Below are 26,179 nucleotides of genomic sequence, written 5' to 3' on the forward strand. Positions count from 1 at the left end.
TGTGGCCAGAGCTGCGTGATGAAGAAGGCACCTTTGGGCCATTAGCGGTGTACACATCTCCCGTTAATGTGTTTTACTTTTACCTGCTGGGAGTTTAATTAAAAAACAAAGAGCCTCAATTTAAAGGCCATTATTATGCTAATGTAGTAAGCACGGGATGGTGATTAAGCAGCTTTTAGAGCTGACTGGAGCTGGCCCTTGGGAGCAGAAGGATGGCACTTTTTATTTGGCTTCATTACTCTCTATGAATCTATGCTCCAAAGAGAAACGCTGATACCACGAAACAAGGTCAGCTACTGAGATCGTTTATGGAGACGGCGTTATCGGCCTACTTTTTTTTGTACCTCGCGCGGCCTGAAAGTTTGTTTTCATCTTCTGGAGTAGGAACGAATCAGGATATGCTTTAGCTGCTTTTATGTACACATGCGCAGCCAAAGTAAGTTTTTTGGGGTCTACTTGTATCATCTGTCCCCTCTGCAAGCAATCAAAAGCTTCTATTAGCTAAATTCAGGTTGCTATTTTTAGGCCAGTGTGGTCAGCGTCTAGGGTCTGCTGCTTCTATAGAGGATAACAGGACCCTACATGACAAAGTCATTTTCATGATGTTTGAGACAAAGTTGAAAAGGTTTGCCTTCAACATCTGGGCATCAAATGTTTTCCACTTAAGCTGAAGCTCTTGATGCTGTTGCTGAGAAGTCATTTTCACATACTAAGGCGTGTCTCCGGAGGAGCTGAGAAGTGGCTGCTTAACAGTTTGGAGACGGATATGTTTGTTGTCTTTCCAGACAGCAAGATTCCACCTGGAAATTGTGAACAAGAAATGACCTATTTATTAAATTTGGTTAACGTTTTTTTTAAGTGAAAACTTTAAAGGAATAATTTGGGGCTTTAAGAACTTCAAAAACAGATATACTTGAAAATATCTGTTTGGTAAGTATACGGCTACAACAAGCTGCCAGTTAGCTTAGCTTAGCATAAAGACTGAAAACATGGGGAAACAGTCAGCCTGGCTCTGTACCAAGGTGGCACAATCCTCCTACCAGCACTTCTAAAGCTTACTAATTCACATGTTTTTTTTAAATCTTGTTTGTTTAATCCGTACAAAAACCAAAGTATAAAAATGACAAATTGTGGTTATGTGCCAGACTATTTCTAGTTATTTAGTTAGTTTTCGAGGTGCTGGTGCAAGGCAGATTTTCTTACCTCCGAACAGAGCCAGACTCGCCGTTTCCACGTTCCATGCTAAGCTAAGCTAACCGACTGCTAAACAAATATGAGAGTCGTACCAATTTTCTAATATAACTTGTGGCAAGAAACCAAATATGCATATTTCCCAAAATGTTGAACTATTGCTTTAAAGTCTTTTTACACACCTGTTTTAAGTCTTTAAACTAAGCTAACTGGCTGCTAGCTGGAGCCATATATTCAGCCAACAAATGTCACAGTCGTGTCAGTCAGCGTGAACATGTGTATTTCCCCAAACGTTGAACTATTCTGTTAAGACTCCCATCTGCTTTGAAAGCAAAGAAACCTTCGAAGATTCTGGTCAGCTGCCGAGAAGAGACTTGATTCGAGATGTAGCCACTAAATCAGGAAGTATCAAGCGTTGGCAGGGGTTGACCAATTGCTCCACGTGCCCTCCGTCCTGCCCGGAGGCCCTTGTCTGACCTGCCTCCCAGGCCTCATCTCTCACCTCGGCCATGATTGGCACGGCCACAGGTTTCCTGCTCAAACACCAGAGCCCATCTTCAAAGTAATAGCTTACAGCTGCTGCCTGGATAATCCCCATCCCCTCTGTCTTTGAAGCGATGCGGTGACATAATAGCCCGGGCTATTCTTCCCTTAATTGTTATGGTGTTTCTCAGAGTGTTGTTCAATAGCAAAACCGGGGGTTGGGGAAGTAGGTGAGACTGTTGCACGTGTTGCTAAATGTAGCATGATTATCAAGCGCCATAAGCAGCTCCATACTCTCCCCTCTCCACTCCCCCTCCTCCCCACCTCTTCTCTCTCTTATTCTTCTGGGTTTTCTTTTATCCCGCCCAGTCCTCCTGATGTTTATCACTGCGGCAGAAGCATTAAATGTAATGTCTGCAGAAGGGAAATCATTGGCAACATGTGGTGCGAGCTTAAGATGTTGTCACACTTTAAGTTGCCTATAATCTGTTCAAAGGGAGAGTGCATAGTTCTCCAAAGTGCCTGGATAAAAAGGGGGGGAAAGAAGAAGAAGAAGAAGAAGAGCAGCCGAGACGCCGAAGTCTCTCAGCTGCACTTGGCTCGGCTGAAGTGTTCATCAGACAAAATAACTGTCGGTCCCCGTTGGCTTTTGTCTCCTTGACAATGCTCTTTTTTTTTTTGTTCTTGTCTGTGTTTTTATTCCGCATTTGCTAAGAAACACAGCTTGTAGCGTTACAAGCCTCAGCCGTGTGATAATCTGTCATGGTGAGGAAGAGAGAGCCATAGATAACGTGAGAAAGAACAGACAGGGGCTTACAGGTACGTGGACACAGGATTAAAAAAGAGGGACGTAATGATTTCTCAGGGAGAGAGGTATGTGCTGAGATGGGCTCTTTTTTTTTTTTCTTTCATTTATGAGTCCAGTTCTGGGGAGGCCTTGGGTAAATATTGACACTTCTCTCTGCTTGAGATGCAGCCATTGATCCACACAGGAGGAGTCTCATCACTTGATCTGTGCGCTCAGGTGTGGGAGGAGGGAAAAGCGAGAGCTGGGGACTTGGGTTGTCATGCTGGTGGTCTTCTTTGTGGTGTCTTTTATACACAGACTAGCTTAAAAAGGAGCTGATGAGCCTGCCTCCGCGACACCGGGGAATCATGTTACTCGAGCAGCTGAACTTCCAGAAAGTGGATTTGAGGTGAATCCAGGTCTTAGTGTGATGGGTCACTGGGATCAAGTAGAGGCAGAACGTGGTAAACGATCACATAAATCACTTTAAAGTCTGATTCCGCTCACACCTACAGCACTTTGATATCCCAGTAGAGCTTCACGGAGAGCTGTGAAGTATCCTTTTCCGCTTTTTTAAATATATATGTATATATATATATATATATATATATATATACATAAAATCATCATTTACATCTTCGGCTCAGTCTCCTGACGGCCAACTGGCCTTGTCCTCAAACCACTAATCAGGTAATGCTAGGGAGGTTGAATGGCGTGCCTCCCCCTGGTCAACCTTCACTGCTCACACAGTGGTGTTGTTTTAAAGAGCATTCTTTAGCAGCTGAACTTGGAAAGGTATTAAAGTGGGATTAGGCTCCTCCACAATCCACTGCTTGTGTCATTCAGGGAGTTTGTGTTCTCCTCTCCCCGCTGCCACCTCCCCACTCCTCCTCTGTTTGATTGTGGCTAGCCGCAGGAGTGGGACTGACTGTGCCTTTCAAAGGAGAGGGGTAGGGTTAAATCCCTAGTCCACTGCTCCCTGCTAATTCTCCTTGTTCCTTAGAGAAGGATTTACTTCTGCTGCCAGCTTCTCAAAGGCCTTCTCTGCCCATCCGAAAAGTCGCCGTTGCCTTCCTGTGGAGGTGTGGTTGCCATAGAAGAGGCGTCACGCATGGCTATTCCATCTGAGCCCCGCTGAGAATGGGGACCGGGGCCTGAAAACAGGCAGAAAGTCCGGATTAGACCCGAGCACAAAGCAGGACAGGAAGATTCCAGAAGGGACGAATAGGAATTACAGCAGCAAAAATAATGCAAAGTGACAGAGAGGGGAAATAGAAAAATAATGGCTTACAAGATTAGACGCGGCGAGGAGAAAGAAGAAAGGAAAGAGGGCTGAATGAGAATGTTTTCATCTAGATGAGAAGATTTGAGAGAGCGGTCGTAGGTGAATGCGGGGCCCTGGACGTATCAAAACCGTGCTAACAAGTCATTTCCTCAACTTTTTGCTCTCTTTCTTAGCCCTAAGCCGGCAATCATTAGCTAAACATTAGAGTCGGAGCTGGGAACTCGTCTTGACAGATTCATCACCTCTTTTCCCTGATCCCAGCATGTAACACACTAATCCCTCTAAAAACTAGAATCAAGTCCCTGGATGTTGAGTTTCTCTTTACGAGAGTGTGTCCGTGTACGATTTCCTTTTTCTTTTAAATTGAATTTTCTGATTTCTTTTTTTTATTAGCAGTGTTTTTCTTGCCTTTTGTTTTTTAGCGTCCAAACTCGGTGGTTTGTTTAGAAGGCAGATCCAGGTTGGCAGGTCACTTAAACTAGAACCCTGCTTGTTTGAGAAACATGCCAAACTTTCGTTTGCAAGGGGATTATCCTGGAGGTTTTTCCATAGTTGAATAATAATCTTCTTAACTTATTGTAATAAATGAAAGATTAAAGGATTTCATGAACCCTGTGAGTGCCAGCTTCTGATATCTCTGTTGTTTTGCTGCTGCATGATGGTTTAAAAAAAAAAAAAAAAAAAAAAAAAAACCCCCTTAATAAAAAAAAAAAAAAAACCCTACCGGATACAGGTGGTGGTCATATTGGATGGAGCTAGTACAATAATCTATCAATTGATGGGATGTAATTAAGATAACATAAAATCAGATGCTGATCTGACGAGTAGAAGCAATTATTTTATAAAAGCTGCATAGACAACAACACAAAGCACGCTATCCAGTTTCCAGCGTGCATACAGCTGCTCATACACTTACACTTACACGTGTGAACACGCACACACACACCGACACACACACACCATATCAGTACTCAGTCAGCACCTATAACGGCATTACCATAACAAAACCATCCTTTGGTTTCCCTCCGCTCATATTTACACATTATATTCATCATCACTATCGCTCATCCCTGTCCCGAAACCAGCCGATGATGTCTATTGCTCCTCTTGCTGCCTCCCTGCCTTGCACAATGAAATAGATGTTCACCACAAATAGATAGGCGGTTGCCAGCTGTCTTCCAGACCAGGGCAAACAAAGAGGCCACTAATAAATCCAGCTTTACGGCTGGACAAGATCAACCACACTCCCTGCCTTCTTGCTCCATTTAATGTGGCTTCCTCTGAACAACAGAGCACGAATGAAATGCCTCTCAGTCACCAATAAAACAATGCAAACATCTTCCTGAAAGGATATAAAAGAAGATGGAGGTGTTAGAGGCAGTGTTGCGACATAGAGGCACGATATTAGACAGAAGGATGAAATATGAAGAGACCAGAGGGCAGCCCAGTAGTCAGCAATGAATCATGGCCTCTGATACGCTATCTGATGCATATAGAGAGACGCGGATATGAAAGAAATGTGTAAATTGACAGCAAAGTCTTGATTGGGATCGTCAGGTTTTTGGTGATCACTGCACTAGAACATGATCCAGCCTCTTTTTTTAGATTTGTGAGGGGGTTTGGGTGCCCATGACTGAGCTCGCTTGGAATGACACGGGGCGGGCCCACCCTAGAAATTTGAACAGATGAGTTGCTGCCAAAAGGAGTCACCTCCTTGGCTGCCCACAGGATCAGCAAGCCAACTTGACTCTTAGTCAAAAAGCCCCCTGATGGGCAACTCAAGAACAGAGAGCTTCAGGACAAAATAAAGCCATGGGAATTATGCATTATATGGCTGATCAGTTCTGCTTTTTATTTGTAAGACAAAAAGTGTGTTGTTTCTTTTCTTAAAAGTTAGATAGTCTCTAACTTTAGCTGAAAAGCAGCCATTGTGGCCACAAGTCGCAATTGTAGTTCAGTTCAGTGTCCCAAAAAATTAGCTACTTCACATTCATCTCTTCCATTTTTTTTTTTTAAATGTTAAAATGGCTGTTGTCTGATTGGTCTTACCTTTTGGTAATGATTTCTTGTGATCATCATTCACTCGCAGACATTTCCCAAGACTGGTCGGACACTCGATGTGTAGACGTTTCAAATTCGTTGCTGATGTGGCTGACATTCAGACTTTTTTTTTTTTTAGACGCGGCGGGCACAATTTGCATAAAAATGTGAGATTTTTCTGTTGGAATCTGTATTGATTTGTTCATAAAATTCCTTCAAATATTCTTATTAACTGGCCTCAGCTGTACTGGTAGCTGCATTGTCTGAGTTGCCATTTGCACTAGCCATGCATGTAAAACACAGCGCATGAGCTTCGCGTTCGTTAGTTGCAAACGGATACATTTAGTTCACCGAAAACATTGGCATGTTCTATGAACGCGCTCTTTTACACTGATTGTAGGGTAGTGAAAAATTCTAAAACGTAGTGTCATACTAGAACAACGAGAGTAGAAGAAAAGTCGTGATGTTACAGTAGCTGCACAGCATTATCTATCTAAAGTTTGCTAACATTAGCCACCTTAAGCTACTGGTCATACCAGACCAAGGACGGCTGTAGCAGCCAAACCCAGAGCGTACGGAACTGAGCAAAGGTGCATTTCATTTCTAATGAATTGAACCCAAGGGGCGTAGGTTTGGTGTTAACATAGGGGGGGGGAAACATTATAACCTGGGGGTCCTCCCCCATAATATGTGTAGCAAATACTTCTATTTCCTGCATTCTGGTGAATTTGTATGCAACAATTTATGCTACAATTGTCTTTATTTACATTAAGAGAATTATTATTATTATTATGTAATTAGGGGTCCAAGTCCAAGGGAGCTGGGATCCCAATACCAGCAAAATCACATCTTTATTTTTCTCGCTCCTGTTGTGTTTTTCAACCTCTCAAATGTAGCACAAGTAGACACAGTTCTTGTTTTCCGTACATGTTTTGAGTCCCCTGAATGGTTATTTTTACCTCTTTTGGGGAGGGGGTTCGAGGCGGACAAATCTACCTCTTCTAAATATGGGGGTGGGGGGCATATCCCCTGCCCCCCCCCCCCAAAAAATCTACGTCTATGATTGAACCTTTTATATACAAAAGATGAATGTTCAATCTCTTCTTTCAGACGTTACATAGTGTTGCTTTAAACAACAGCACACCTACAATCATCGCTCGCTCTCGTTCTCTAGGTTGTTTGCGACCAAGTGCAGCGGCTGCATGGAGAAGATCGCCCCCACAGAGTTTGTAATGCGCGCCCTGGAGTGCGTCTACCACCTGAACTGCTTCTGCTGCTGCGTGTGCGACCGGCAGCTGAGGAAGGGCGACGAGTTTGTCCTGAAGGAGGGTCAGCTGCTGTGCAAGATCGACTACGAGAGGGAGAAGGACTTACTCAGCTCGGTTAGCCCGGATGACTCAGACTCAGGTGAGCCCTATGCACCCTCTCACACCAGGGTGAGAACAACACCGTGGTGCCATCGTCACATGGCACCACGGTGTTGTATTCTGTATGCTCGGTGTCATCACAGTGGTAGCCAACATAGAGATAGTGACTGAATCTAACTGGTAGGGGTTGGAGGGAAAAATTGATTCACGTACGTATTGTGATATTTTTGAGACTACTTTTAAAATTGATTCTTTTGCCTTTTTTTTTTAAATGTACCATTTATTCACCTTAATATTTTCTCTTCATATGGTACCGCCGACTCCGACTACATCATATCCGTTTCCAGGAAAACAGCACGAAAGCAGAAAATTTAGAAAATCCATGTTATGTACTTCTTTACAAATGAAGTAAATGTCGGACTGACATGTGATGGGCATTCTTCTTAGAAAACACTTAGCTTTTAGAAATGTGTTGAAGTGTATAATTCAACTTTTGTTTTTGTTAAAGAAGGCAAAGAAAATCGCAATACTCAATACTATCAAATCGCAATATACTTCTAAAATCGCAATTAATGAAACTCCCAATACAAATTGAATCAACAGCCATGCATCGTGAAAGAACTGAATTGGGACAAAAGCATATCGTCCCAGCCCTACTAACTGGATTTAGTTTGTAATATTGAAAGGAAAAGAACAATATTAATTTGTCCTTAAACTAGTCGCCAAGATCATTTGCTGAACATCTGAGATTATTCAGAGATCTTGCATGCAGCCCAGGCAGTAAAAACTTCAACAACAAAAAAAACTGGCTCCATCTGCAGCTTTTCACTGGCTGATTTTGGAGCATTCTACAGTCATTTAAGCAGAGAGCGTTGGTTTATGATACAGTAGGAAGTGGAAACAGGACGAAGCCAAGCCACCCTGTATTAATGGCTCTCCATGCGTGGGCAGGATCTGGTGCTGGAAAGAATTAAATCACTGTATCATGGTGAGTGACAGAGGGATTTGGGGCCTTTTTGCAGAAAGCCTGCGCCCCGGCTCTTATCAGCTCTAGTGTTCCTCGCCTATAGCCTCCACACACAATGAGGCATCTCGCCAAGCCTCACTGTTCACTACCATCTGGCTCAAATTTAGACATGCACAAAAGCGAGGGAATTTGTCAAATACATCTGTGCCTGTGTCAACTTTTGTCAACTTGTGGGAATATTTGCTCTGCGTCTTCCTCGCTTTCAGTTGTGTCCCGGTGCATCGCGCAGGCATGTCTTTTGTGCATCTCTACAGATTTCAAGATGGAGAAAATGTTGACATGAAGGTTGACATGAAAGAGGTTAACCTCGGCATGTGGCAGACGAAATGTAGGTTTTCGGGGGAGAAATGTAAATACTTATCAGAAGCAGATAACAGGAGACACTGAGTCATCATGTATGTTTCTCCTTACAGCATGGAGACCCCAAAATCATTGGGATTCATTAACAGCACAGCCGGTTTACATTTGGAAACACTTGTTTTCAGCCCCACATTGAAGGAGAATTTATGTTTTTTTTTTAGTCATTCATTTATTTTTCATGTTATGTTTACATAGCTTTGTGGCGTGTGTGTGTGGGTGGCGTGTGTGTGTGGCAGGTGAAACTGAATTAAGTTACATATTTCGTACTACACAGTATGTCATGCCACTTTTATTCACCCGCCAACTGTTTTAAAATCAGAGGCAAAAGTAATTATGATTTGCCCTTAATAGAGGATAAACTTTGACGATACAGTGTGTGTAACAGGTTTTCAAGGTTCACATTGTTTTCATGCTCCTGCAGTAAATAAAAATGCATAATCACTGCATTCAATTTTAGACTTACTCTTGAAGTAAGGAATTTCTCTGGGGCAGTATTGAATATGTAGTTGTTGTATGTAATAGCTGCAAACAGCAAGCTGACGTTAATGTAAAACAAAATAAACTAACAGCCATTGTCTTGATAATCGAAATCTAATAACACCAAGGTATTATTACGTTTTAATGGCACGTTGTGGAATAGAAGCATAACAATGGCACCCATTTTACTTCCCCAAACTGTAATATCCTGCTGCTGACATTATCCGTATCCGTAGCAATCCGTATGAAAGTTGTCATTATTTTAAGGTCTGAAATAAAGAAAAAAGAAAAGGGGGTTTTCTTGCTGTGTCAGGGGAGATGCGTTTCCCACATGTACTCGTGTTGCCTTTTTCATGTTGTACTTGATGTAGTATTCTTATCAGAGATTGATTTAGTGTAAATCAGACAAAGCTGAGCGCAATACATTACATGTGACACAGTGTCCAGTTCAATGACAAATGTGCATATTTCATTGTGCTCTCCGAGAGCAAGAGCCGTAGACTTCTGTTAAGTCTAATCGTACATGTGGCCTTTTCCTTTTGTAATAAATTGATAACATAAGTATCAAAAACACATGTGTCTCCTTTGATTATGCACTTGTGGTGTGTGAATCTCCCGGAATGGGGAAGAACGAAAATATATTCATCAGCGGACTGTCACTGAGTAAGAGGGTGTAGTCAGTTCAAGCTTGTGCTGCTGATGACTTAGAAAAATGACTCTTTCTGCAGAGAAAAGTGACGATGAGGAGTTGGACATCAAGCCAGAGAAAGGCATAGGAGGCCAGGGGAAGGGGGATGATGGGAAGGATCCCAGGAGGCCCAAAAGGCCCCGTACCATCCTGACCACTCAACAGAGACGGGCCTTCAAGGCCTCCTTTGAGGTTTCCTCAAAACCCTGCAGAAAGGTAAGGCAAATCTTAAATAACCTGTGAGCAGTTTACACTAGAAAATGGGGAAACTTACTAAAGCTTTTTGGAGGGCTCCTGAGAAACCATGTGCTGTGGAGACACGTACTGTATACTGTGTGCTTATTGTTTTATCACATACACATAATATGTTGATTTGGTTCACAGTTGTCTATTTTGTTTATTATTTTATTGTCTTGTCTTAAATATTGTAGTTATCTCATCTTGTCTTAATGTTTTCGAAGTAAGTGGTAATGATGGGGGACAAAATAAAAAATGTTAATCTCAAAAAATAACCCGGGAGGACATTTTTTTATATATACATATATATACATATATACATATATATATGTATGTATATATATATATATATATATATAAATATATATTCCCTGGTCTGCATTTGTGGTAATGAAGGCTTAGATGCTGACCACGAGCCCTACAGTAGTTTCACAAATAAAATTCTCAAATTAAAAAAATCTCCCCCACCTAAGAGCTGCACTTTGAAGTGGCTAGCAGCATTCTGTTCTGTGTTAACTGAGGCAGGCTGGTGTAACGCAGACCGCCTGCACCAAATGTCATACTGAGATAGGAGAACTGCCTCCGTAGCCCGGGCCCTAAAACAGGCGCTGCACCCGGCCGAGGCTTTGAAGAGGGAATAAGCAAAAAAAATACCGCTGCCTTCATTCCGCGTTCATTGAAATCAAAGCAAATCAAAGAGGCGAACGTGGAGGATATGTTAAGTATTTCAGTGTGCTGTGAAGTTTTTGGTTTTCACGTGGGATGCTGGAAATCTTTTGTCTTGCTGGTTTCAGGTGAGGGAGACGCTGGCTGCGGAGACGGGACTCAGTGTTCGGGTGGTGCAGGTCTGGTTTCAGAACCAGAGAGCTAAGGTGAGAGCACAGGATGAATTAGATGTTGCGTCCGCATACAACAGCCTTGTTCCATCTTAGAGTCCAGCTAATAAATCACCACAACTATGTGTGTTAAACTTATCGCTGCATTCCTTTCACAAATGCAAAAAAAAAAAAAAAAAAACAAGGAGTTGCAAATCTCGCTCACCCTTGCATTAAATGTCTACGCCCTCCTCTTTTCTGATTATTATCTTGTGAAAAACCTTTGATACTTGACAATGAAGTGCACTCAGATACAGATTCTGCGCGGTTCATTCGAGGGTGAACAGCGAGGAGCATCCTTTTTAAATTAAAGAGCGCATGTTAGTTTTGGGGGTTCCTCACAACTCTGACTCCTCCGTTTCAGATGAAGAAGTTGGCAAGAAGACAGCAGCAACAACAAGAACAACAGAATTCTCAGAGACTTGGCCAAGGTACGAAACTGTACTTACCCTGCACACACAATGAAAGCTCATTGTCTCAAAGCTCTTTCTCTGGGAAACTTTTCTAGTAGCTATATATCCACATTTTAGTCTTTCACATTTTCAACATTTTAAAGCCCCCGCTTAATTCCCGTTCTTTGCTTATTGTTACTTCATTTGGTTGTGTGAGCTTCGCTGTGCAGAATGATGTATGTGCAAAGTTTGACAATAGAAGGATTAAAGTTTCTCTGTGCTCATCTTAAATCTAAGGTTTACGTGTACGTACGAGCAAAGGTTTGTGACATCACAACTGGAAGCCGTTCTTGGTGCAGTATGCAACTTACAAAAGTGTGACGTGGAACACACATACAGCATTCATAGGGTCTGGTTTTTCAATATGAGAGAAAGAGGCAATGTCATTTTTATCTAGGTAATTGAACTTCTTTGTGTAGAAAAAATCATATCAGACAGAAGTTATTATTTTAAAATATATATTTCTCATATTGTAAAAAGTGAGATTTACATGTGTTTTTTTAATTATAAAGCAGGTTGTGGTGCTATATAAATATTGTGAAAATATCAATCCACAGAGAAATGTACACAGCCCGTACTCACAAACAAACCGTCAGGACTACCGTACAGTTGTGATGTCACAACTAGGCTATACATAGCAAGAAAGTGCCGCTACAATGCTGTTACAGTCATTCCCCGGCTGCAATGGTGCTGCAGAGACTCAGAGAGCGCAGATGTGAAAGCCCCGGAAATGCTGACCAATCAGAACAGACTGTGGTTTTTCGGCAGGGGGGCTTAGAGATACACTAAAACGGAGCGTTTCAGACAAAAGAATGTATATTCAGACAGACAGTATGATACAAAAGAATGTGTTTTTTGAACATTAAAGCATGTAAACATGTTCTAGTCAAACCCAAAGTATGAACCTGAAAATGAGAATATGTTCTCTTTAAAGTAGATCATTTGTATGCCATAAAACATGTCTGGAGCAGGTCTTCTTATCATAGCAATGTAATGTTTTAAATGTTGACATCAAGCTAGTTAGAACCATTAATGAGTGCTTGTTTTTGGTGACTGCCAAACAGCAATTACAAAAACAGCAATGGAAAGCACTGAATCAGACAATAGGAGCTTGTTCTCTCCTTTGCGTTCTGTTGCAGCATAGTCAAATGTCTTGTGAGAAAATATTTCACAAATTCATTAATTGCACTCAATAACATATTACGAATATGTCACTGTGTAAACAAGAGCACTTTCACATCAAAAGCAAGTCAGAAATTTTGTCTGGAAGCCAAGCGAAATGAATGGCAGACGTCATTTTTGCAAAGCCACTGCAAAGGAAATTTCAGAGGGGGATGGGCTGCAGTGATGAAGCCACAAGAGTTGTGGGTCCCTCTCACAAGTCAGTTAAGCCAAGAGCAGTGTTTGTGAAGGGAATTGTGGGAGAAACCACAGGAAAGACTACTGTAGGTTTCCATAGAAATACTAACAGACGCAAGCAAGCAATCCAGGTATTTGGATGTTATTATGGCTATCTCACAAGCACCAGGCTCCCTTCATTTGTATCACAAGCGTTGCAAAGATTAATTCATTCATCGATTAGTTGTCGTTCTATTACATTTATCAGCAACTATTTTGATAATCTATTAATCAGTTTGAGTAATTTTTTATAAAAAGAAGTAAAAAGTCTCTGATTCCAGCTTCGAAAATGGGAATGCTTTCTGGTTTCTTCACTCCTCTGTGACAGGAAACTTAATTGATTTGAGTTGTGGACAAAACGAGACATCTGAGGATCTCATCTTGGGCTTTGGAAAACACGGATTGACATTTTTCACCATTTTCTGACATTTTACAAACCAAACAACTAATCGATTAATCGTGCGCTCTAACAGAAAGTCAGATTTAGGGGAGTGTGCGGATCTAAAATTACCGGGTATGAATGGGAATCTACTAGGAAGAAACATGTCCCTACTGTTAATGCTCTCATGGTCGTGTTTTTCCCCTGATCCGTCCCACATGTCTGCCCATTGTGCGTGGATTGTTTTTTTTCATCTTTTTTTCTTTTGTTTAACATTTTCTGTAATCGCCTGCTCTCTTTGCCTCGCAGAGGTAATGTCCAATCGGATGGAGGGAATGATGAACTCCTTCACGCCGCTGGCTCCGCCACCGCAGCAGCTGCTCGCCATGGATCAGAACGGTTACAGCACAGACCCGTTCCAACAGGGGCTCACCCCCCCACAGATGCCCGGGGACCACATGAACCCATATGGTGAGCATCTACCAACTCCCAACCCCCCCTCACCCCCTCTACCAAAAAAAAAAAAAAACTCCTACTCTAAAAAACACACACATGCCTGTCCCTTGATCAACCTCATAGCTCCCCAGTGTGGGACATGTGTTCAGGCCACAGATCCCCCTGATTTAAGCCGCTCACAAAGACGTATGAGCAGCTTCTCCTCCCACACGAGATAACACAAGCACGCTCATAAGCCATTGGGGTTTGAAGATCATTTTCTTAAATCTGTTTAATATGGTTTTAACTCTCCGCCTCCACTTCTGAGACATGCCCTGTTACTGATGATGTTTTCCAATGGTGGTGAAAAAACATGTGGTCAGTGTAGGACAGCTTGAGATGAAGTGCACTCCAGACAGTGATTGAGGGGCTGTGTGAGCTAATGAATCAGAATGGGAAAACAACAAGTCCCTGATTTCGGTGCGATACAGGGAAGAATTAAAAAGCAAAGAGTGGGGGGTGGGGGGGTGAGTCAATCAAGTGTTAGTCCACAGGATGTAACTGGAATAACACATTTCTGAGTGATGTCCTCAACAAGCCCCAGAGGGACCATTTCCTGAAGTTCATAACTTCCTTATAATTTGCCTCCATTTAGTTCATCTCGCTAGTAAGAGACCAAATCCCCAGTCTCATCACTCCTTTGGTTTGGGGAAAAGAACAATATTGGCAAGGCATTAAAAGATATGTCTCGAAACACTGTCCCCATTTTGTGCAACACTATCATTAAGATCCAGAGTGTAATAAAGTTAACTATTCCCTCCAGAGAAATAACGTGTTGAGGTTTTATGAAAGGCGGAAGCGGTTGCTATTAACCAGATCTTTTAGGAGGATGCCCCTTGTTTACATGCTCCCTCATACACCGCAATTGTCCCAGCGAGGGCAGCAAAAAGTGTGCTTTGATATCGCGCAAAACAGCTCTCCCAGTTGTGATGGCACACAACACCCATTTCTCAAAGTGACTCTTAGTAATTATAATTTCCCAAAGCCGCCATCAATCTGAAATACAAGATTGCATTGATTTCACAGTCAGAGTGGGGCGTTGTTTTGTTCGACTGACATCTCTGCCACCGAATCCTGACAGTCTGATCTCTGTGTCGCTCTCTCCCCGCAGGTAATGATTCCGCATTCCATGACATAGACAGCGACACGTCTTTAACCAGCCTCAGTGACTGCTTCATGGCATCGTCGGACGTCAACTCCATGCAGGCCCGCGTGGGGAACCCCATCGACCGCCTCTACTCCATGCAGAACTCTTACTTTGCATCATGAAAGAGAAGAGTGAAAACACATCAGCACAGAATAAACTGCCCATCTCAACCTAAAGCGCGATGGCCAGGAGTTTCCACACCAACACGGACACGACAGAAGAAAACCTCGCAGTAGCTCCTGGTTATGTGCTGAAAGCTTACTCAAAGATAGTAAAAAAAAAAACCACTCGTTTGTAGGACAGTGAAGATTCCTGAGGGGAGGGTGGGGGGACTTAAATATTGTTTAGAGATTATTCAGTAGGATTGTCACAGAGGGATGTTCTTTGTTCACTTAAAGCAAAACAAGTAGATATTGAAGCCACTGATTACACACCCTCAAAACCAAATAACAGTGAATTTATACAGTGCATGATCAATTGTAAACTAAAACTTTTTGTAAGCCCCCTTGGTTAAGATGTGGTGTTTGGACTGTTTCTTCTTTCCACTACATGGATTTCCATGTTCACCGTTAGCATTTTGATCACTTTCAATAGGTTTAGATATTGTGTTAATAGTAAATAGGTGCAGCATGTCTGCAAGAGTGACTGTACAGTTGTGTATGTATGAGAGTTTGTGGTGAGAAAGAATTGTTTCGAGGAGAAAAAAAGGCGGAGAATTTGTTGGACAAGTAGGATCAGTAAAGTGTAAATACTTTCCCCAGGCAAATTGGATGTGCATGTTACAAAATGGAAAGCATTCTATTTATTTAACTATAACAGGCTCTTGAAGGTGCATATTAAAACTGAAAAGCTTTATTTAAAAAGGAGAGCATTTTTTGTTGTTGTTGAGCAATTAGCGAGTTCATGAGTGTCACAGCTCATCTGTATGCCTTTTTAATATGAAGATTAACCCTTTTGTTTCGTTTTTTTTTTCTTCAGCCAAGCTGTAAATGAGCAATGTTGCTATTTATTTCGTACAGACCATAAACCTTTTGTTGTCATTGTCATATGCGCATTCTCAAAATGTTAAAGTTGCTAATTGACCAAAGTTGACTGGTTTGATGAATAAACAATGTCTTTCTCCTGATAATATTAAATAAATGCCATTCAGTGATCATTCACGTGGTAAACATGTCGAGTCCCAAATTGTCACCTGCTTCAGTGAAAAGCCTACAGCTCATTACAGGGGGATTTGTTTAGCCAAGTTAGCGGCGTGGCTTAAGGGTCTAACGATGTCGGCCTATTGGATGGATTGCTACCAAATCTGGTACATCCATTCACTTTCCACAGAGGATTTGATCCTAATGACTTTGGTTATCTCCTGACTTTTCTTCTTACACCGATGCTTTCAAAGACATTCCCATCGACGGTACCATGTGTGTAGTGCTACTCTAAGTTAGCATGAACTAAGATGGTGAACGTGGTAAACATACCTACTAGAAAACAGCATGTTAGCATTGTCGTTATTAGCTGGGCTCTGGTTTCAGGGTTGCCATGGGTGCACGTGTGTGTGCATTGACTAGCAAATCAGAATGATATTTAAAAAACTGTAAATAAAAAATTTAAAAATGTGAGACAGCTACTCTGAACACTAAAACGCGAATCAAAGTCATTCCAGATACTGTTGGCGGTGCGCAAAACTACAGCTGATGACAATAAAATCTTTGTGTGAGTGCACTCTCCTGCATATCTGTATACCACTAAAGGAGAGAATAAGAATACAAAGTTTCTGACCTGTTTTTCTCCCTACATGCCATTCACCTATCACTCTCCGCCATCTGTGCTGTCAGACTAACTGTCAAGTGCGCAGGTCGCTTGCTTCTTCTTTTCTGATGTTATTTGAAACTATTCCAACGTGTGTCTCTGAGAGAATGAGTACACCAAGGCACAAACACGTACATGTAGAGAGGTAGCGAGGTCGAAAAAGAGAAGTTCAGGTGACATACCAATACAGCTGCACGACTGGAGAGAGAGCCCCACCTAGAACCTCAGGGCTTGTCGAGCGGCTTCTTGGATCTACCATCTGGGTGCTCCAACCTGACAGCTCCTCAATGTGGCCAGGCAGGCTTCCACCCACTGTCTGCGAAGTCACGTGCACGCAGATAAACAGCGCATTTATGAAATTCTGTGTTACTATGACTAAATATATTCCTAATGTCATACTCATGACAGGGTTTAATAATCTCGGCTGTTACGCCTGAGCAGAAGGAGCGCATGAAATCGGCAAATCTGTGAGCGCAGTGTGATATATACATTTCTCTGCTATCAAGCCTTCAATCTGACAGCCAGGTGTTGGACTTGTTGGCAAGGTTCCACTGCCATTTATCTTCGCTTGTCACAGCGAGTAACCCCGGAAGCGCCGAGCAGTGACATCATCTTAGTCGGGAACCTGATTGGGTGAGATTCGTGTGCAGACGATAGAAAAATGGATCAAACCCAACAGACATGGAAAGGAGTTTGTTTTAGTTTTTGTTCCTCATTACCTCACCTGAGGATGCGGTGTAAGAAAAGTATGCCAAGTTGAACAGGAAACGGTCTTTCTGTGTGTGTGTGTGTGTGTGTGTGTGTGTGTGTGTGCATACGTGTGTAACTAAAAGCAAGACGTATGTGGACAACGAACGGGTTTGTGTCAGGTTTCCAGTATATATGTGGAATAAAGTGTGAAAAACAGAGTAAACAGACGCGACAAAGGCTCCCATTTACAGTAAACATGGACGGGTCTGCTCGGTACACATTGTGTTTGCACAGGATAGACCGTACAATTGGTTTCAACCTCTCTCTCTTTCAGGGCCGGCCAGGTGAGCTTACGGAAAGGTGTTTAGGGTGTACATGAGGACAGAAGGTCCTGCCGCTGACACTGTAGTGGAAATGTGAGAATAAACCCTCAAAAACCATAACTTCTCCCACACCATATTTTTGCTAAAATATCTTTGAACTTATTTTTGTTTCAAAGCTTTATGATTCTGTAATTGTTAGAATTGTAGACAGATGGATTTATTACACAATAATATAGGTACAGTAAATGCAACAGTGCATGCAGTCACCCAGTTCTGACATACAATGAAATTGTCCACGATAAAAACACAATAAAACGTAAAGCATCATCATGACGTCAGGCAACACATGCAAAACAAACGGACAAAACTGATTTTATGACTATTTATTAACCATTTCTTTACCAATAATTTAACCCCCCGCCCCCCTCAGTCTGCTGCAGAGACCTGCTGCGTTGTAAAATAATGTATCGTTGCCCATAAAACTCCTGAATCTAAAAGGAATACCATTAGTTTAACGATGTCTTGTTGGATAATCATAAACATTTCTGATAAGAGTAAAAAACTTAATTAACCACACTGTTCTGTTCAATGTCTCATGGACATTTAAAATATGCTTAGTCGATGTGTTCTTTTAATTTCATAATTCAGAGTATCCAGGCTTCAACTCTGTTTCTACTCTCTGGGTTCGCAGTATTGATTAAAAAAAATTCAATTTATACCTCCTGTCCCCACTTCCTTCAGCTCAAGCCTCCAATTTGGCAAACAGTGAAAGCCAATGAGTGAATATAACCTATGTCACTGCTTGTTCTCTGGCGCTTGGATGTGAATCGACCAAAGACGACGCGTTAGAGGTTGAGGTAAGTGTGGCCTCGATATGAAAACAGTCGTGCTGAAACCCAAGATGAACACACACACACACACACACATACACACAGTTAAGCGTCGGCCTTCAGTAAACTGTTCACACATTTACTCTTCTGCCGTTCTGGCACCACATAGGAAATGAGTCTAGTGACAATATTTTCATTAGATAACCAAAATCCTGAAATTTTCCACCTGAGACACAATTGGAGGTTTGTGATTCATTTTCTCTCTGAACTGCTAGCTTCTGTTGCCCTGCCCATGAAAAACATACGGAGCCTGATTTGTTATTTGTGGTAATTTAAAGCAAGATTTTCGCCAGCTGCCCCATAAAAAGCACAGCATGACCTAAGACAGTAGCACAAGAGTAAGCAACAAGGCTGCATATTCCACCATCACTTCATCACACTAAATCATACAGGGAGTGACTCATTCAAGCCATGCAACGCTTTTATTTTGAAATGCCCATTGTTTTTGAATTAACTGTACTTGTAATTGGCATTCCCAATTGTCATTTCTCAACATCATGTTTACAACAGACCAATATGACTTTTTAACAAACCAAGCCCAATTAATTGCTGCTTGGCAGGGCCAAAGACACTCAGACGTCTGTGGGTTCAGTACAGTCTAGATTTCTTCTCATGATTTCACAGTTCACAGGAGTTCACAGCAAGTCCCCAGTGGGAGCACGGGGGGTGGGGGAGCTTTTTGGGTGTTTTCGTTGTGTATTTTCCATGGTGTGTGGTTAATTGTTAAGGGAGACTTTTAACCAACGTCTGACACATATTCTTTGAGCCTTGAGGGCTTGTGCATAATCAAATGACAGACTATGCTGCGGTTTCGACCATAGAGAGGGGTCACAGCCAAACATCCAAGAATGTCTTCACAGCAGCACGCTGCTTTATTGTGTCAGTCAGTGGCACAAAACACTGCTGCCACAGTATGAGGCATTGTTTGCGTGCTACAGGTCTAACATAGATGTTGTAACAGAGGTTTACTGTTACTTTATTGATCCCACAGTGGGAAAGTATTTTTCTAAAATACCATAAGCAATGCAGATATACATGTCAAAGAATAAAGGACTGTTTGAACCTCTGCATAGACATTTCTGGGACGTGTAAACATATTGCTGCAACTGTTGTTTTTTTCACCTCCTACCTCTGTTCCTGTGCTGAGAAAAAGATGGTGTGGGATTCACCTCTCAGCGCCCAGGGGTGCAGATAGAGCCCTGGATAGGGCTCAGTAATCCCCACTACTATTGGAGCCCATCTGTTTTGGTTTTCATTTTTCTGCATTATTAGTGCTTATTGGTACATGGTCTAGGAATGTAGCCAGGGTGTTTGAAGTCAAGGAGGAAGGTGATGCCAGGGGCATTAGTTGGAGGAATGATGACCTTAAGGTCTAACACAAGCCAGCACTCCTAACCTCCAGGAGCCTCTCCCTTGATGTTGGAATCTAAGTCTCGCACTCCTTTCTACCTATAAGATACCACGGACTTGGCAGTTTGCCATTTCATCTGGCAATGGAGTAATGTCATAGTCGTAGGATTTTCTGATATGATGATGTACTGAATAGTTTTAGTCTCATAATCAAATCAATGGTGAAAAAATACCACATGTGCCATGTGTGGTGTTTCAATATCTTTCCAGGAAAAAGGGAAAAAGCTTGATTTTCCTGCTTTGAGCTACTTCTACTTAAACTAAAACTACTTTTATGTTACTAGTTTCCTTTAAAAATTGATGTAGAAAAATGTTTGTGCTGCCACTTATATGTGCCCCTTTGTGCTATAACTGAATAAATTTAAGATGCTAGCAGCTCTGTGAGGCTGTAATTACTGTAGGCACAGTGGTGCTTTAAGCTAAATGCTAACATCAGCATGCTAACATGCGCACAATGACCATGCTGATGTTCAGTAGTTGAAATGTTCTCCCATGTTGACACCCCCTAGTTTAGCATGTTAGCATGCTAACAATTGCAAATTAGCACAAACACAAAGCACAGCTGAGGCTGATGGGAATGTGAGTAGTTTCCGCAGGTTTTGTAAGTGGAATTTTGACCTGAGGATGGTGCTATATGTAAACTGAAGGAATCATTCAAATTGCTACAGTTCAGTCCAAGGGGGGTGGAGAATGTCGGTGCCACATTTTAATGACAAGACATCCCATAGTTGTCCAGACATTACACACAATACCACAAATGTAAACTTCATGGTGTCGGTGGAGGAAAAGTCAGAGGATCACCAGGCATTAGGATAAATTATCTGGGAACCATGAATGTCTGTACAAAATTTCATGGACGTCCATCCAATAATTCAGGATATAGCTCAGTCTGGACCAAAGTGGTGGGCCAACAGGTGAGCTGTGTCAACCCTGGAGCTATGTCGCTAGGTTAACCAAACATGGAAAACAAAAAAAGTGTAAGGGAAATATTTTTTCGATCAGTCCTCGGTTCAGAACTTTTAATAACAAAATGATATTAGGTGCTAATGCTTTGAAAGAAATTAAAGTTCAAACAAACATTCTAATTGTCCACAAAGTGTATTTTGCTTTTATAATCAGTGTATGAGCTCCAGGCTGAGCAGTGGTGTAATATTGCAGACTAGAATCATCATTCAGTCATTTAACTAGCTCTAGCAGAGGAGAATTTGGAATTTATACATTCTCCTTTAACGTGCACTGAAACAACACTGTTGCTTTTGCTGGAAGGTAGTAAGGGTTTTCCACATTGGCAAAAACAGTCATGCCAAAAAGAAAAAAATAATAATACTTGAATGTTTATTGTTTGAAATATCCTAGTCTTATAGTACAACTGTTGTACTGTTGTATATATATTTTAAGACTCAAATTTGAGGTAAATGACTTGGCATATATAATCAATCAGATTGATTCCATAATGTGCCATTTCTATTAAAGCAACATTGAAATTTTCCTCTTCTGTCTCTTTGCCTCAATTCTGATGCCAGTACCATGATATACTTTGTTTTTACTGGAGATTGAAGCCCTGAAAACTTGGTCTAAATGTCCCTACACCCTTCAAACGTCACGACTAAGGGCGCAAATACACCTATAGTTTTTTTGGGGATGAAAATGCAAGGTGTTGCATTTTTCATTTGGGTCAGTTAGCGTTCACACTGCACCTATATTTGGGTGGGAAGTGAACCGAACTCTAGTGACCACTCTAGTGGTCTCGGTGCACTTGGAAGTGTACCGAGACCCACGTTTTCAAGCAGAGCTGAGTTCGGTTGTTTGGTCCGCACCGGAGTTTGAGTGAGATTTCACACCACCCCAACGAACCGGACTATCCGACGGAATGCTCCAGGGTTCACTTAAAACAGACCAAACTGCTCAGGTGTGAAAGCAATAATTACAGTTCAATTAAAGTTCAAGAAACAAAAAAAACACATTAGTTGTTATTTATTAGAAGTTTAACACTAAAATGCTAAGTCAGCTAATCTGTGTGGGTGTGGTTGTAACCAGGCATGTAAAACTCAGTTTACTGTTTTTTAAACCTCAACCGATTTTTTTGTGGATATAGAAAATGTTGATTTTTTAAAGCTTTTTCTCCATCCAGACCACAAAAGAAAAACATAGAAGCACCACGACAATGTAACTGTAAAACCTGGACTAAAATGTTAAAACTCAGCGTCAGACACAGAGAAAAGGTTGAATTCACTGCTTTTTCCCATCTGAACCACATTGGATCACTACTTTTACTAATTGTAATTTAAACTTTATTGAAAAAAAGAAAAACATGAACTTTCAGAAAGTTGCTTTTTGCTACAACAGACAGAAAAAACAGACAAGTCTCATTTAATCTGGTTGTACACTTGGCTAACACACACACACACACACTGATCACAGTCACTTCAAAATCAACCAGTGAACGTAATTTACAGCTTGAAATCCTCATCATTCATAATGGTTTAATGAGGACTCAATGACAACATACAGAAATCAAAATCCTACTCATGCAAAGTGTGCTTGGTAATACTTAATACTCATATGTTTTTCCACTGCACGTGACGTGCACATCTGACTGCTACCTGCTTGAATATATTTATTCATTGACTTAAGTTACCTTCTGGCAAACGAACAACACCAGCAAGGAAACTTTTGTTTCGAGCGGAGAATTCAACCTATCACTGAGGCAGATAAAGGCAGCAATCATATCGACCACAAGAGTTGGAGCAGAGTGCGCAATGCAGTTCAGGTTACTCAGCAATTTAATCGTGTCAATAAAAATCCCCTTTTACGTGTGTTACGCCTGTCATCCCACCTTTTTTTTTTGCATATAAAAGAGAAATGTTATCAGTGTAATCTGAAAGCTTGTTAAAGTTTGAATTCACAGTAATTCCTTTTATTTTCTGTCTGGATGCACTTGAAGAGGAGAGGAGGCGCTCTCTTCTGGCTCACACATGGCCCTAAAAACATTCGCTATGGATGAGGGACACGGTGCAGGACAAGGTGAGCCCTGAGCTGTACATTTAAGCCCTGGATGTCTCGACAGAACTCACCTGTGAGGCTAATAAATCACTCGCAGTGTACGCTCACAGTCGAGCGTGGAAAGTAAATCTGAAAGTCAACAGCCAGTGAGGGCTTAACCAAACTGTTAGGAATTCTGTGTTTGGCACATTTCCTGTCATGTATGCCCTATTTATTACATACCCCTAATGACTCCAATGAGAGGCGTTCTGGAGGCCATCGTCGACTTATAAGACACATTTGCTCTGAAAATAAAGGCTGACCTCTGACCTTCATGTTGCAAGTTTGTTATATACTGTGGTGGAATGTACCTACTGTAGCTACCTACTTTACTTGAGTCTTTTCTTTTCATGCCACTTTCTACTTCTACTCCGCTACACTTCAGAGGTAAATATTATACTTTTTACTTCACTACATTAATCGGACGGCTTTAGTTACTTTACAAATTAAGATTTCTGCACACAAAACACACATAGTTTATAAAATACAATGATTTATTATAAATTAAACTACTCAACAATATATAGGCCTACAGCGTAAAATGTGAGGATTTGTCTGCATTGACTACTTTTACTTACTTTTTTTTAGTTTACATACTTTTACTTAAGTAACATTTTCAATGCCTGACTTTTTACTTGTAACAGAGTATTTTTTATAAGGTATAAGTAGTTTTACTTGGTATGGTGCTATTATCAATAGTATGGTGCAGTGTTTCAAAACTCTAGTGTACAAGACAAGTACAAGTACTAGACTCCCAACTGATCATACTTGTAAATCAGTACATCTCGCATTCAAAGCAACTGATTCTCCTTTCATTTGGCTCGTAAACATCTTTCACTACAAGACCAATGTTTCAACCGCTAAGTTTCGGGTGATATACAACCGAGTACATTTGTTAAGTCACATAAACGCATCATATTGCAATTATTTCAGTTAAGTTATTGTAACAATCACTTAGTCCAAGACCAAACAATGTAAGATACATGTTTCAAAATGACCCTTTGAAGTGCTAAAGATGATCCGTTTGCTTCACTGTTTTCACATTACAGTAGGGGAAAATGTAACTGTACATTCCCCTTATCAAATTCAACAACAAACTATTTCCATAAGTCCTATCCCATAATCAGAAGTGTGATCAATGAAGACATCTTCCCAAATCATCGATGCGACAAACATTTACTGTATTGCGACATTAAGCGATTTAAGTAAAGGATCTGAATACTTCATTCACCACTAGTTATATACTTTTTGTTTGTTTATTCGATCCAAAATCGTGATTCCCATAGATCTATTTATAAAACTGTAAATCAGTATCTAGTGAGAACTACACACTATTGCACATCTAACGACCACTGGGCCACATTTGACCTCCTTCTAACTTGATAATCAGTATTTTCAGAAGACACGGGTCACTGCCACTCTGCCCTGCTGTGACCTTTTTCATTGTAGCAGGAACCAACATGATTATCAGTTCATCACGGCAATTATAATCCATAATGTTACATATGAATATCATTTGTCAGTCGTGTCTTTCTGTCCAATCCAACCCCTCCAGAGACAGAGCTCCTCTAATAGAGCTTTGATTCGGAGTGCATTGATTAACCCTGATGCTCTCCTCCAGTTAGCAGCACACAATCATCCTTTGTCCACCATCCCAGCCTTTTGGTGTGTTTTTGACAGTTTTATTATAAGGACTAAAACAGCCCAAATAAACCTGCAGATTAACAGCCTCCTCGTCCTAGCTTTTCAAAAGGTTAGTAAATTTCACCATATGGATTTTTCGGTGTCTCTCCCAAATGTCACGGCTTAATTATTAACTGTGGGGCCATTTTGGAGAGAGATTTGCACTTTTACAATATTGTTGTTCCTGGTGAGGTTAAGTGTTGAAAGTGCAAGGCAGGCCATTGTCCTTCCTCCGTGTTTAATGAAGATGGATTTAGAGATGAAGTGTAGGGTGTAATAAAGACAGCGTGACCTTTAAGGCCTTGAAGTAGAAAAACACGCTGCAGGTTTGAACAGACAAATAATATGCTTTAGGATTTAAAAAAAGAAGAAGAAAGAAATGCAAACAGGTTTTCACTGATTGGGAATTTAACTTTAACATATTTTATCAGCAATAGATATGTGTTGTCATCATAAAACACCTTACTGTAATTGTTCAGTGAGAGTCTCTTTTCTTCTCTTCTTCAATAGATCTATAAACTCTAACTCAAGATTATAACCAGTCACGAACACCAGAGGTCCTGACCTCCCAGTGTGGCCGTTATGAGTAAATATTGATTACACTACAGTCAGTCAGCTAAGTGGAGCCACTTGAGCAGAACACAGCCGTGTACTGTGGTGTTTTTTGAAAGGAGTAATATCTGGCCTAATCCCAGCCTGCGCCCTGCCCTCGCCCCAGCCGGTGCACTTCTCTCTGCTGTGCGTATCAGCATGTGCGTCTCTGCGCCGGGCTCAGGTTTCTCAGAGCTCCTGCTTGGTGCAGTCAGGTCTACCTTCGCGGCGGCGGCACGTCTGAATAGGCTCCTGAATCTTAAAGTCCTCGAGCTCGGCCGAGGGCTTCTTTGGGGCACCAACTGGCTGACTCCCAAGATGGTACGGCAGTATCTGAGTTCACATGTTTCTCGCCCCCACCTTCATACATGTCATCAGACTTGCTGTGCCCGCTTCAATGCAGGCTCTCTGTTGACTTCCTCTGCTGACAAGCGAGGCATGACCAGCTCCATGGCGTTGAGCGCTAACCACTGAGCAGGGCCTTGAAATAGAATAAGCACAACTCTGTTATGAAAAACTTTACGTTGCCAAATTCATGATATAGGCTACACTGTGGCTTTCTGTATTAAATAGGCTCTTTTTGAGACTGATGTTTGATTCATATGCGACAGAGTATGAATAATTTTATGGCCGTGTTTAAAAAAATAGTTCAACATTTTGGGAATTACCCTTGATTTCTTTCTTGCTGAAAGTTAAATGAGAAGATTGATACCACTCTTGTATCTTTTTGGCAAATAAAAGGCTACCACCAACAGCCAGTTAGCGTAGCTTAGCAAAAAGACTTGAAACAGATGGAAACAGCTAGCCTGGCTTTGTCATAAGGCAACAAAAACCTCCTCCCAGCAGCAGCTCACTTATTAACACATTATTTATAGTTTGTTTAATCCGCAGTGTAAAAATGTTGCCAGACAATCAGTGGAGACTTTGATAGGCAGATTTTGTTACATTCACACATGGCTAGCTGTTTCTCCCTTTTTTGAAGCAAGTTCCTGCAATAGAGGAAGCTGCAGTTGCAGGACAGCATTTTTAGGACAATAGTTTTACGTGTGGATGCTAGCA

At 41.4% G+C, this 26,179-nt stretch overlaps 1 protein-coding gene across 1 annotated transcript in view; it reads left to right on the forward strand.

Moving 5' to 3' along the window:
- lmx1bb (LIM homeobox transcription factor 1, beta b) overlaps window positions 1–15,861 on the forward strand; it is a 47,992-nt gene extending 32,131 nt beyond the window's left edge. The window contains exons 3-8 of the mRNA XM_039804573.1: window positions 6,961–7,193; window positions 9,746–9,921; window positions 10,737–10,814; window positions 11,182–11,248; window positions 13,356–13,517; window positions 14,653–15,861. Coding sequence (XP_039660507.1) covers window positions 6,961–7,193; window positions 9,746–9,921; window positions 10,737–10,814; window positions 11,182–11,248; window positions 13,356–13,517; window positions 14,653–14,810 — 874 coding nt within the window. The 3' untranslated portion in view covers window positions 14,811–15,861. The remainder of the gene's footprint in view (window positions 1–6,960; window positions 7,194–9,745; window positions 9,922–10,736; window positions 10,815–11,181; window positions 11,249–13,355; window positions 13,518–14,652) is intronic.
- Window positions 15,862–26,179: the final 10,318 nt, after the last annotated feature.

Source organism: Perca fluviatilis, chromosome 6, assembly GCF_010015445.1.
Source record: "Perca fluviatilis chromosome 6, GENO_Pfluv_1.0, whole genome shotgun sequence".
NCBI classification, from domain to species: Eukaryota; Metazoa; Chordata; class Actinopteri; order Perciformes; family Percidae; genus Perca; species Perca fluviatilis.